General features: G+C 44.8%; 1 protein-coding gene across 1 annotated transcript in view; it reads right to left on the bottom strand.

Annotated features, from left to right (window-relative positions):
- BUB1B (BUB1 mitotic checkpoint serine/threonine kinase B) overlaps window positions 1–13,673 on the bottom strand; it is a 1,687,592-nt gene that overhangs the window by 774,937 nt on the left and 898,982 nt on the right. The window contains exons 13-14 of the mRNA XM_044074144.1: window positions 10,786–10,897; window positions 10,551–10,653 (exon numbers count right to left, since the gene is read on the bottom strand). Of these exons, the coding sequence (XP_043930079.1) occupies window positions 10,551–10,653; window positions 10,786–10,897 (215 nt within the window). The remainder of the gene's footprint in view (window positions 1–10,550; window positions 10,654–10,785; window positions 10,898–13,673) is intronic.

Raw genomic sequence — 13,673 nt, 5'->3', positions numbered from 1 at the left:
AAATCACTAGGAACCACAGTTGTAGGCAAAATTTCTGAGGCTGATTCAGGTAAGGTAGCAGGAGCCTCAGTAGTAGTCATGGATTCGGCTGAAAATTGACCAGTTTTCTCGGTTTCGGCCGAAACCGAGACACTCGTGGCTTGCTTAACCGTGGTTTCGGCCGAAACCGCGGACCGCGAGTGTCGGTCTTTTTCTTTGCGTTTTTTAACAATTTGGGTAGTCGGAGGATCCGACGGCATAATGTACGCAAAATCTGAGCCGAAAAACTGTTCAGCAAACTCCGACCGACGCCTAAGCGTTCGTCGGTTGAAGGTAGCACAGGCCGAACAGGCTGCTACGCCGTGGTCTGGGCCTAAGCAAGGCAAACAGTAAGAGTGGAAATCTTTATGAGGTATTTGTTTCCCACAAGTTAAACAGTTATTGACTTTTTCTGACATCGGCTGAGGCAAGAAAGAGTCCCAACGGGGTACTTAGCTTTTTAGAAGTCTTCGAAGTAATATTCGGTAGTAGTAATCTCTGGATCTGACCGACCGGCACTTGCGAACAGCTTCTGCTTCGGGCGCCACGCAGCAAGAAAGACTGAGGAAAATGGCGTCGGCTGATGCCTTTATACCCGAAGACCAGCAGAGATGACGTCGGGAGAAGTGCGACATCAGCCGAAGCCGGACCCGGACTTTGGAATCCGGCCGACCGAAGGGCTGCCTGACGACAGGACAACCCATTTGTTATGACTGCAGATGCATCCATGAAGGACATCGTACTGGACCTGATCATCACCAACATGGGGACTCTATGCTCCAGACCAGAAGTGTATCCCTCACTGGTAAGATCAGACCATAAACTAATCTCACTGGATATTCACATCCCGACCCCACCCCCTGCCCAGAAAACCACAGTGAAAAACTTCTCTAAAGCAAATTTCACACTCCTCAAAACTGAGGTGGAATCCTTCAAAGCCCCCGGGCCCGTGGAAAATACGGCCCAGACTGCAGAATCCTTTATAAACGCATTCTATGAACACCTTCAGGAATGCATGGATCATGCGATCCCAAATAAAACCAAGACCCAATCCTCCAAAGGAAGACATCCTGTCTGGTGGACCCCAGCCATAAACAAACTATACAATAGAAGGAGGAAGCTACTAAATGATAGAGCAAAATCCCAAAAAGGGAAGGCATCACTGATCAGTATTAGCAAAAAACTACAGGCACACATAAAATTGTCTAAGGCCAGCTTCGAGAGAAAAATTGCACATGACACTAAGGATAAACACAAGGCTTTCTTTAGTTATGTTAGGAACCTGGGTGGTAATTCCCAGATATGCTCAGAATTAGTCCAAAATGACAAAAAATACACCGAACCCACCAGACATTGCCAACATCCCAGCTGACAGGTTCAGCGCAAACTCCCCCCCCCCCCACTCCCCACCAAAAGGGCAAATATCTATCCCAGCAGAGTGCTGCCCCCCTGACATCTCAGATGCTCAGGTAAGAGCCGCCCTTCTCCAAAGCAAAAAACACAGCATCAATGGGACCAGATGGTGTCCCGGCTCGCCTACATGAACTCCAAGAAGAGCTAAACCCAAACATAAAACTACTGTTCAATCTCAGCCTTACTACAGGATATGTGCCCAAAGAGTGGCGTACAGCAACAGTGGTCCCTCTACATAAAGGTGGTGCCTCAACGGATCCTGGAAACTATCGCCCCATAAGCCTGACTAGCTTGGTCTGCAAAGCTATGGAAAGGATCATCATGGACCTCATAAATAAAGATATTGGGGACCTACAAACACTGGATCCTACCCAGTTCGGCTTTGTTAAGGGCAGATCCTGCCTCTTAAACCTGGCTGATTTCTTTGAAACAGTCACCAAGGCCATTGACGAGGGGAAGGTGGTCCACACAGCCTACCTGGACCTCGCAAAAGCCTTCGATACAATACCCCACTCAGGCATTATAGATAAGCTCACCAGCTTAAATATAAACCCCTATGTCACTAGATGGATTGCAAACTGGCTCAAGGACAGAACCCACATGGTTAGAATTGCTGGAACCATGTCAGACTCCAAACCAGTTACAAGTGGTGTCCCACAAGGTTCAGTCCTGGGACCTCTCTTGTTCGGTATATATTTCTTGGAGGTATAGGCCAACACGGAAGGACTGTGGCTGACCAAGTTCGCAGATGACTGCAAACTGGGCGCCATAATCGACTCTCCAGCCGACACAAGCATCCTCCAAAAGGGCCTCATAGAAACAGACAACTGGTGCCAGAGCCATGGCCTCAAGTTAAATGCCAAAAAGTGTATAGTCATCCCCTTTGGCAAAAACAAAGTGCCCACAAATTACCACATAGGTGGTAATCCATTAAGGACAGAAGAAGTAATTAGGGACCTGGGGACCCAAGTTGATAGCAATCTCTCATTTGACAACCACGTGGCCAAAGTGGTTAGAAAAACATTTTATATAGCCCACCTAATCATGAAGGGATTCACATCTAGATCAGGGCAGGTCATCGTGCCTCTTTACTCATTCCTCATCAGGCCCATAATTGAGTACAATGCCCCTTTTGGGATGTACCTTACCAGACACCTGCAGCAACTGGAAAGTCCCCAAAAGTACCTCACCAAGAGGATCAAAGGGCTCAAACAGATGCCATATGCTGCCCGGTTAAAGAAACTCCAGCTCTACTCAGTGGCATACCGCCTGTTCAGAGGCGATCTGTGCCTGACGATAAAGCCATGTCCAACCCGGAATTAATGGACATGCTGCACCTCAGAAAATCCAAATCCCATCGAGCCACGCCGAGAGACTTGAACCTCAGCACTGAAATAAATAGGACATGCTGGAGGGACAGATTTATAACCCAGAGGCTCCCTTCACTCTGGAATAAAATCCCAGTCCAGGTTAGGCAGAGTCCCTCATTGACTCTCTTCAAGAGGAATCTTGATGAGTGGATGGGAGATCGTAGGTTTACCCTGGGTATCACTTCTGTGTCACTGTTAGACAGAGGCACAGTATACTAACCTCGAAAAAGGGCATAGCAAAATAAATTTAAAATGGGTGGCGAAAGCCAAACACATTCTGGCTAGGCTTATAAATGCCCTAGGGCAGATAGCCTAGTATGAACCTATGAACCTATAAGCATAAAGAAGTCTGGGAGGCCAAGCATGAATTAGTGAGTCTCTGGGGGCTTCCTCCTGAGGGGGGCTCAGAGCGAAGAACTCGCTGCATTTCGCATTGGAAGGAGATGGGAAGAGATCGCAACAAGCATGACCCCACTTTAGAAAGATCTCTTCTGCTACTAAAGGATTCAGACACCACTCGTAACACATCAGGATAGATCTGCTGAGCCTGTCCGCTAGAATTTGAACTGTCCCGGAATGTGTGTTGCCACCAGAAAACGGCCAGTGGAGATCACCCATTCCCACACTCCCATGGCTTTGTGACAGAGGGGATAAGATCTAGTTCCCCCTTGTTTGGTGATATACCAGACCACTGACATATTGTCTGCCTGAACTGTGATCATTCCTAGAGGAAGATGAGCATGAAGGGACTACCGCCCTCATCTCCAGGACATTGATATCAAAATTGGTCTTGGATGGGGACCACATCCTTGCACTGTTCTTACCGAGCAATGTCTCCCCCCCACCATAGCTGGGAGGCGTCCATGGTCACCGTAGCTTTGGGAAAGGATGGAAAAAAAGGACATCCCTTCAGCAGGTCCAGCTACTGAATCCACCACCAAAGAGAATCCCTGCACACTCGGGCGATTCAAATGGGTTGAGACAAAGGTAGATCTAACAGGGACCACTGAAAAACAAGAGTCCACTGGAGAATTCGCATATGAAGGTGTGCTAAAGGTAACAGGTTGATAGTGGCTGCCATATACCCCAATGCTCTTAGAACTGCTTTTGCTGTCGGAACTTGCGTATCCTGTCCGGGGGAAGGAAAACTTTTATTTGAACGGTGTTCAACAGAGCCCCAATGAAGTCTAGAATCTGAACTGTGGCCAGTGAAGATTTGTTCTGATTGATGGTGATGCTCGGTTTGCTAGATGAAAAAAGCAGCACCTGGCCTGACAAAGTAGACGCTTTTATGGGGCAGCAAGGAGCCAATCGTCCAGGTAAGGAAAGACCTGAATACCCTGAAACCTCAGGTGAGCCGCTCCTGCTGCCATCACCTTGGTAAACACCCTGAGGGCTGTGGTGAAAATAAAGGGAAGGGCTCTGAACTGATGACGGGCTCCTAGCCGGAAGTGGAGGAATCTCAGAGCGCACCTGTCTATCTTGATATGATGGTACACATCCTGGAAGTCTATCGAGCACATCCAATCGTTCACATGCAGATAGGACAGGATGGATAGAAGAGTGACCATCCAGAATTTCGTTTTGGCTACTGACGGGTTCAAGGTGGACAGATCCAGGATAGGTCTGAGGTCCCCCGTTTTCTTTGGCACTAAAAAGAACTTTGAGTAAATGTCAGATCCGGATTGGTCTGAGGGGGCAGGTTGCATGACCAGTTTGTTTATCAGCTTTTTTATTTCTAGTGCTGCTTCCTCCCTTTGCATGGGTGGGGCATATGGGAGGTGTTTTTTCGGTCATGATGGTTCTTTGAACAGGATGAAATACCCTCTGGATATAATTCGCAACACCTAGCAATCTCTTGTAACAGACTCCCATGCTGTTGGGTGTAGCGACAGGTGAACCTTGACTGTCTCCAGAGACGAGCAGTCGGGCAAACCTTTAGGGCTGCTGCCAGTGTTTCTCCAAGAAGGGTTCTCGGGACCGGAAGTTTCTGGGACCCCCTCTGCCTCTAGGAGGGTGTCTGTTGTAACCCCCTCTGCCTCTGGGGGAAGGTGAGTCCGGAGTGTCCAGGGAAAATGCCTGAGACTTCTGGAAACACATCATCTTCATCCCTTGCTGATTCCTGGAAAAGGATCTTTGAGGGGAGGAGAAGCGGATTCCGACGGCAGATAGTGTCTTCCCAGCCTTCTCACTCTGGACCAGTCCCTCTAACAGAGTTACCAAAAAGGGAAGCAATATTATAAGGGGAATTTGTGAAGGGCGCCTTAAAGGGTTCTGAGAATTGACAAAGTCGGAATCAGGCATAGTGCCTGATGGCAACACCCATGCCAGCAGCCCTTGCGGCTCCGTCCGTAGCGTGGGAGAGCAAATGCATGGACATATTCGAAACTGCTGAAAGAGTGCCCATTCATGTGGAGAACTGCTTTTTGTCCTCCTCTGACATGGACTCTGGGGTCAACTCAAACTTCCTTGACCAAGTCTCGATGTAATCGAATATGTGCCATGTAGTTCAGTGCCCTTCTCGCTGAAGCATACACCCTCTTCCCAAAACAGTCCATCGCCCTTGATTCTCGATCAGGAGGGTGAACCCTGAAGCTGTCCTGCATGAGCTCCTTCTTGGTGGCAGCTGCCACAACCATAGCATCCACTGGGGACCCCTTATTCCAGCATATCCTGTCTGATGGGGGACTCAAGACCTCATCAGGGTGCTTAGGGATAGGCTCCAGAGTGTCCGGTTCCTTCCATGCCCTAGATGTTATAAGGTCAACTAAAGGATTTACAGGAGGGAACACCCAAGAGGTAGATGGGCCAGTGCCAAACGCCTCCAGGAACACTGACTCATCTGAGGTCAGTTTTGGTGTAGCCCCCCACCCCGGAGTTCCAGGATGTCTCCAAAGGAGACATCCTCGGGGGGGGGGGTGACCTCAGGGAACCTCCCCCCTCCTCCAAATTAGCATCTTCGATGAGGGACTCTGGTGGAGAGTCCAAGTGCCTCCTCTTACAAGTCCATTAGCAAGGGATCTCCTCAGTGGGACTCTCTGGAGAGGACTTGCAAATTTCCTGTTGTTCCCATGGGGGAGCCTCTTGAGGCAGGATGGTCACGGGCTGTCCCTGAGACGGCAAGACTGTCAGGACCACACTCAAAGCTGAGGGGGTCTGGACGGAGTCCAAGGATGAGATGGTCAAGGGTCTCGAAACCGAGAGAAACCTCTCCACCACTCAAAGGCTGAAGGGGAATGAGCCTCCTGGGAGATATTGGTGGGGGCCGTCCGCTTCTTACCCGACGGGGGGGGGGGGGTCGGAGCAGAGGCTCTAGGAGCCGAGACAGATACTGCACTCTGAAACGCAAGGAGCCGACAGCACCCCCTCAGATCCTATCCTGAGACTACGGCTCCGAGAGCTTGAATCCAAGCTAGTTGGATCAGACATGATCAAGGCAATGGCCAGCACTGAGGTACATGGAACCGTTAGTGCAGACCCCTTGACCCCAAGGGTCCTCAGATCCAAGGACTGTGAAACCAATGGTCGAATCAGAGAAGCAGTTATAGGTGAAAAGGAAGGCTGCAAGCTACTCCAACCAGGGAGAGAGGGTGCAGGCAAAACCCCCATCTGGATTTGGGTGCAGATAAATCTCAGTGTCATCTTGTCCAGCTCCGCTTCGCTCAAGCTCCGGGTGGAGTGGGAAGAAGATGCCACTGAAACAGGTCTGGAATGCCGGTGGGGAGAGGACCTAACTGGGGACCAGATAGGGGTTTCCTCTGGCTCAGGAAAGAATCTAGGAGACTGTAGCAGAGGAGACCCAAGGCCTGGTTGGAATCCTCACTTTCGGTGGTGACCTCTGCCTGAACCGAGCGGTCGGGGGACCACTTTTGTGGCTTGTCCTTCTTGGCCTTCTCTCCCTCCCCGGACCTCTTGGTGGGAGTTTGAGTCCCAAAGGCACTGTTCCCCCGGAGGGGGATAAAAGTACTACTGTCCCCAAGGAGGGAAATAGGCCTTTTAGAATTAGTTTGTCCCTCCTGTCCTTCAGTGCTCTGGGGTTGAACCCTGCACAGATAGGATAGGAGGTCTGAAGGTGTGCTGTTCCCAAACACACCACACAAGGGTGTGGTCATCCACTGGGGACAGCTTATGGCCACACTCTGTGCATGTTCTGAAACCTGATTTAGGCACTTCTGACATCCTTAACAGGCCCAGACACATACACACACGAGACAGAAAAGAAGCAGAAGGGAAAACTTTTTTATTTATTTATTTTTTTTGACAGACTGTTGCAGGGAGGTAAAGTGAGAAAATAGATTATCACAAAAATAAAAATCACAAAATTTTACTCACAAAGACTCAACTAATGCTAAGAACTTGGATCCTGCTTCACTAGCAGCATACGAGATCTGAAGGGAGGAAGACGACAGGGGGGCATTATGGGTAAGGGGAGGAGCTGGGAGCTCGGACCAGAAGGTAGAAAATGTCGCCGTGTCAGATCCGAAACCCATAGGTTGAAGAACAAATTAAGTCAACTACTTCAGATCAGTAATTTATGCTGTGAACCGCCTATTCCACTGATAATGACTTTGCAATCACTGATTTTACCCCAATGCCTTTTCTTTACTAGGAGCAAGTCTACCTTACTTGCATGCTAGCCACTCTTGTAAGTGATCTTTAACGCACACTGTCTCTCTTGCTGAACCATGTGATGATCACCATCAAGCCACTTAGCCAGACAGAAGTCTAGAAAGGCCTCTTCCTTTATTCCTGTTGGACCCAGGTGGTCCTCATATCCTGTTCTGTCTGTCACAATATGTGCATTCAGATTACCCATTATCAACACCAATTCCTGTTGTCCTGCTTCATCTAGTAAGTCCTGCAACTTCTGTCTGAATGCACTCTTTTCACTGTCACAACCCTGCTGTGAGACATATGCTGAGATTATGAATTGTGCCCTATCCTTACACTGTAGTCTGATTACCATGAGTCTGTTCACTAATTCTGATGACATCCCTCACTGTCTTCTAAAGCCTCCTCCTCACCACAATTCTCTACCATTTCTAGTCTGTTCCCCTCCTCAGTAACAGACTCTATATCCCTAGCCAAGTAGCTTTGCTGCTCTGCCCTTCCATCTCTTCTCCTAGATATACAAGATGTCCAGCCTTCTCCTTACCATCATGTAAGCCACTTCAGAGCTGTATCCTGTCAATGAACCTACACAGAGTGTAGCAATTCTTAGTTCATGCTTTGCAGGCTGACTGGTTTTACATCTAGCTTTTCCTCACCAGTGCTATCCCAGGAAACTGAAGCTGGCAACTTAACACCAGCTGGCCAGTAGCTTATTGATGCAGGTGTTCTGGACTGTATGGCAGGCACAAAGTAGCCAGTAGAGGTACATACACCCTTCCCACCATCAGCACTATCCTTGGTGTAGGTTGGAGTATACCAGGTTCTCAACCCACTTATTACTAACAAATACTCATGCCCGTTTGAAGGCATTAGTTAACACAACCAAATCAACTAGAGACAATTTTAAAACCAATGAGTGGCTAGCCCTGACATGGCATGCAGTCAGTGATCTGTGTTCTCCTGTCCAGAGGATACCGATCATTGCAGTTTATGCCTAAAGCGGATGGTCTATAAAACTTTCCTTTATATGCAACATTTAGTGTCTATGCTGCTGCCCATAACTCCATTCTTGGATGAATTGAGGTGGAAACATAAAAAAAGAAGACCGCTATTAATTTAAAACCTTTTAATGAGTGTCCCAATAACAAACAATAAAGGATCAAAGTCAAAAAGATGTTATTGAAAACTTCCAGAGTGAGGGGGAACTATCCCATTGCACTGGTAACCAGGCTTGATAGCTCTATAAGATTTCTACAGTGACTTCAGGAAGTTAAACATCTTATCTAAATTTAATTCATATTCTATGCCCAGGATGGGCAAAATGAATTAGAAACTGGGCAACCCTAATTTTCTCTACACTTTAGACTCAACGAAAAGCTACTGGCAAAAATACTAAAGGAAAGGAAATAAATGGCATTTTCCTCACTAATGGACACTTCCATCATAGAGCTACCTTTTGGTTTTCATGGACCAGTCCAAAGACTGCTGTATAAAATCATTACACCACATTATAAAGTTGCAAGCAGCCTGGATGACACTATAATAGTCTTTAAAGACTAGAACAGCCATTTGCCTAAAGTGCAAGTCATTTTAAATTCTCTGCACCAGGCTGGACTAATGGCTAATCCAGTTAAGTGTAGGTTAGGAATGGCAGAAGCCACTCTATTTGGGCAACATGACAGGCTACGAACTTGTGAAATCACAGACTGAACAAAGTGGTGGGAGTGCACAAGTATCCTACACCAATCAATGAAAGCAAGTAAAAGCTTTTTTTGATGCTTGGCTAGCTATTATTAGAAACTTGTTCCTGATTTCACCAGTACTGCCCACCCTTGACTGATGTGACTAAAATTAAAGCTCCACTGAAAGTCAAGTGAACAAATACACTGGAACAAGCTTTCAAACAACTAAAAAATATGCTTTGGTCACAGCCCATTTTCATATCTCCCAACTTCTCAAAACAATTCCTACTATATATGGATGCCTCAGAGGTAAGAATAAATGTAGTGCTGTCTCAGATTACAACAGGCAAGGAAAATCCCATTTGCTACATTAGGGGAAAGCTCAGTAATGCTGAGAAATGCCACACGGCTACAGAAAGCCTGTGTTTGGACATTAATGAGCCCTCACCACCAGGAAATATTACCTGTCGGGTAGAGATTTTGTCCTGATCAAAGATCATACCCCTTTCAATGGCTATTCTGGAGAAAGGCCACTAACCCAAAGCCATTTCAAAACTTACTCACCCTTCGGCTCTCTAAGTTTCAGATAATGCACTAGCCAGGCCACAGACACCCGAATGCAGATGAGCTGCCCCAAGCATAAATTAAGGCTTGAAGTGTTGGTTATGTGCTGGGGGGTGGGTCACTTAATACAGTGGTGGTAGTCCCTTCATATGTGTTAGCCTAGAAGGTTCGGACAACATAGTGGTAGATGGTGTCTTTAAGGAGATTAAGCTAGAAATAAGCAAGAATATACAGGTAATGAAAAATAGCTGGTCTTCAGAGTAAGCACAGTGCTTTAGTGCAGAGCAGATTTACAATCTTTGGGTATGAAGAGGGTCCAGGGAAGACTTTTGTTAAGAGTTATGTAAATAAAAAAAAAAAGAAAGCAGGCAACTTGGAGGGTATTTACATGAGAAGTAAGAATGTGAACCATGAAAGGAAAAGTTAGCTGGAGTTAGTACTCCTAGGGTAGAAACGGAAGCAGTTTACTTGTTCCCCACTGATGGAATGGGGAAGAAAGCAACTGCTGCCTTTGGAATGGGGAAGAAAGCAACTGCTGCCTTGAGGTCTTTAAGTTCTGTTCTGTGCAAAAAAAAAAAAAAAATACTGTACTGTGAAAGAATACTGCCTGACAGTAAGTCACAAAACTCACTCAAATGATTGCTTTCCTTTTTTTTGTCACAAACCACCCTACATGCTTTTTTATACATATATATATATATATATATATATATACACACACACACACACACACACACACACACACACACACACACACACGCACACACGCACACACGCACACACAGTGTGAATGAGCACATTACATGATAATATTGTATTTTACAAATTATATTTACATGTTTTGGCACCCCAAACTATTAAGTAATGAAAAAAATAATTAAAGGAGTCTCACACTTTGTTCTACACTCTTCACATCTTGAAGGATGAAGGACAATGGTTTAGGAATCACTGTTAGTGGACGCCTTGCAGATTCTGGAAGCTGGTTCCCAACAGGCCTAGAACAAAGAAAGTTTTTATCAGAAATGAACATATATATATTTATATCAAAGAAAGTTATTCTGCACAAATGAAAATGGTCAAGAGGAAAAATATGAAAGGAAATTGATAAATACATAAGAAATACTTACTTTGTCTCTTGACTTTTCAAAAATGTACTCTCATCAAATATGGTAAAAGAAGACAGCAGTGGTGGAGTTGTGGTAGGTGGAGGAGCATCTGCATGCAGCTGAAAATCAGTAGCTGTGGGCAGCAAAAAGGGTATTTTTTTCTCAAATACAGTTCGAAAGCTACTCAAACTAGCATATAAACATCCATAAATCTACAATATGCAACAGTGTACACAGTCTATAAAAGGAGAAAAGCACAGTTGTGTGAGCATACTCTTCAGATGTTCCAGGTAGGAACACTGCTACACTATAATGAATCACTAATGGGGTTTAAGCTGCTTGGTGGATGTCTGTCCATCCAGGCTTAAGGTAAAGGAGACAATTCCTGTTAAAACAAAATGCCTCATAAAATAACTAAGTGAAGAATTTGAAGACTAAAGGAAAAAAAGAGATAATTTTGTATGGTCTGGAATAATGTTAGGAAATAAGTGGATTTCTAAGCAACAATATTATCCCATATACTAAAGCTACAGGATGGACTTTCCATGTGAAAATCAAAAGGCTCATAGATCTATAGAAAAACCTTCACATTCAAAGGTTAACCTTCTTCCAAGGTCCATAATAGTGAGGAGTATGTCTTATCTAGACGACAAAAAACTAAAGTTGAAAGCTGCATGTTCAAAATCACTAAAGTCAGCAGAAATAATAATATTTAATAATTATGCTATCAAAATAATGAAAAAGGAAAGCATGTCGGCCTCTTGTAAAAGTACTCAAAACAATATTAAAATCCATGTTTGGTATGCAGTCGAGAAAGACAGCGAGAAAGAGGATGGGAAAAGCACCACCCCAAAGCAAAACCAACCATTTTTATTTTTTATTTATTTATTTTTGGAAGCTTAAACTACAGCAATTATGCTGCTTGAACATATAATGGCTAAGCATGGTCATACAACGGTGTTATATTAATTGTAAGCATCAGTGTTGCAGTAGGATTCATCACATATGGTGCAGCAAAGCAGGACCTTAGCAGGCTGGAGAAAAGAGGCCCTGTAGTACTGCCATGACAAATCCTAAATAGTTTCTAGAAAACAGGCCCAGTTTATAGCATCTAAAGATAAGTGTGATTGAATATCAACAGTGCTTCTTAAATCACTCTGAGCAAATATTTTCCTGAAAAATGCTGGCATAGTGAGCTCTAATTTCTCCTTGCAATATGTTTCAATGGAGTTTCTAGAATACAGTAAACCTCTTTATTAGCTTAGAGAAGGCTCGTTTGGAAACTGGTTTACCTTGTTTACCCATCTTGAAGGTGACAAAGTTTGTCAGTCTTCCTAAAATACTTTGACACATCCAACTAGTACTGTAGCTGCCCATGCTTATTCATGAGGTGGAAAAATAGTTAAGTGGATGGTTTGGAATCTATTACCACCTTGTTCTGCTGTTTTTCAAAGCAGGTTTTGGAAGCCTATGAGTTTATTTTTTAAGCTGGTTTAGTCAGAGACTTAGACTTAACTTATCACTGCTTTATACTCAACTTTTCATGCCTGTGATTTTAAATTCTGTGCAGTTACTTACTAAAACACAATACTGGTTTTGGGTTCATTTGTGTTTCTTTAAGTATGCTGTAATATGTTTAACAGGGGGTCTATATCATGAAATCGAAAGACGTAAATGTCGAATACGTAATGGTCGACACCTACTACTCGAAATACCTAAACGCTGAACAACGTAAACATCGAAACTCGAAATGTCGAATGATTTTGTTTGGCCCCGCAAACAACACCCAGTGTGATAACGCCAAAAACATAATATAAAACACACCCCACTGCAGTGCAACACGTCACTCAATTTACACCTCCAATAACACTTAAATATATAATATATGTCCTAGTGCACATAAACTAAAATAAAGAGTATATCCCTTACTAACTCTACACTATGTGAACGGTGCATAATATCTACAGTCCATAGTATGTCACGTTATACCTTTAACAACATAGCAACAGCTCTGAGGAATTGGGCAGTACTATACTCCTGCCTATTACAAAGGACAGATTTCAGATGTCCCTCACGTTCCATAGTCTTCCTTTTCTTGGATGACACGGCACATGCAGACAGCAGCTGTAAACGTATCTCATCCACCCTATTCTGCTCTCGTACTAAAACAGAGAGCACACAGGGTATTATCAGAGATTCACCTGCCAAGTAGACAACGTATTCTGTGGTGCCAACCCTCCACATGATTTTGTGTACGTGGCAGCCCATGATCATTTAGACTAGACACATTCCAGAATGCAATCAGATACATTGGAGGGAATCTACTAACAACTACTGAACGAGTAAACTGCTTACGTACACAGCCCAACACAAAAACATCAGAAAAGTAATTTAACAGCTCTTCACCCTCCACAGGAAAGATTTTACATAGCTCTTTAAATACTGGTACAACCTCATCCTCTGGCAGGAAACTCAAAGCGATCAGTTCTTTCACAGCCCTTTGAAATTCAATGCAAGTACCATACAATGTCGACAGTTGTAGCTGTTGTACCTTACGCCATATACACACTGCGAAAAGTGAAAAGTACAGTTTTGTACCTACCATAAATGTAGATGTCCGATAGGAATGCATCTGCAGTCCTTACAAATGGGTTGTCCTGTCGTCAGGCAGCCCTTCGGTCGGCCGGATTCCAAAGTCTGGGTCTGGCTTCGGCTGGTGTCGCACTTCACCCGACATCATAGCTGCAGTTACTCGGGTATAAAGGCATCAGCCAACGCCATTTTCCTCAGTGTTTCTTGCCCCAGATGCCAGGTGCCCTCTAGGAGGACTAAATTTGGATAAATGCCAATGATTCCAAATATTAGAGAGCAAACAAAAGATAAACATGTATATACATATATACAAACAA

Source organism: Protopterus annectens, chromosome 6.part0 (genome assembly GCF_019279795.1).
Source record: "Protopterus annectens isolate FY-2018-M chromosome 6.part0, PAN1.0, whole genome shotgun sequence".
Lineage (NCBI taxonomy): Eukaryota > Metazoa > Chordata > Ceratodontiformes > Protopteridae > Protopterus > Protopterus annectens.
Note: the sequence above shows the minus strand (reverse complement) of the source record. Positions and strands in the feature narration are given on the sequence as shown.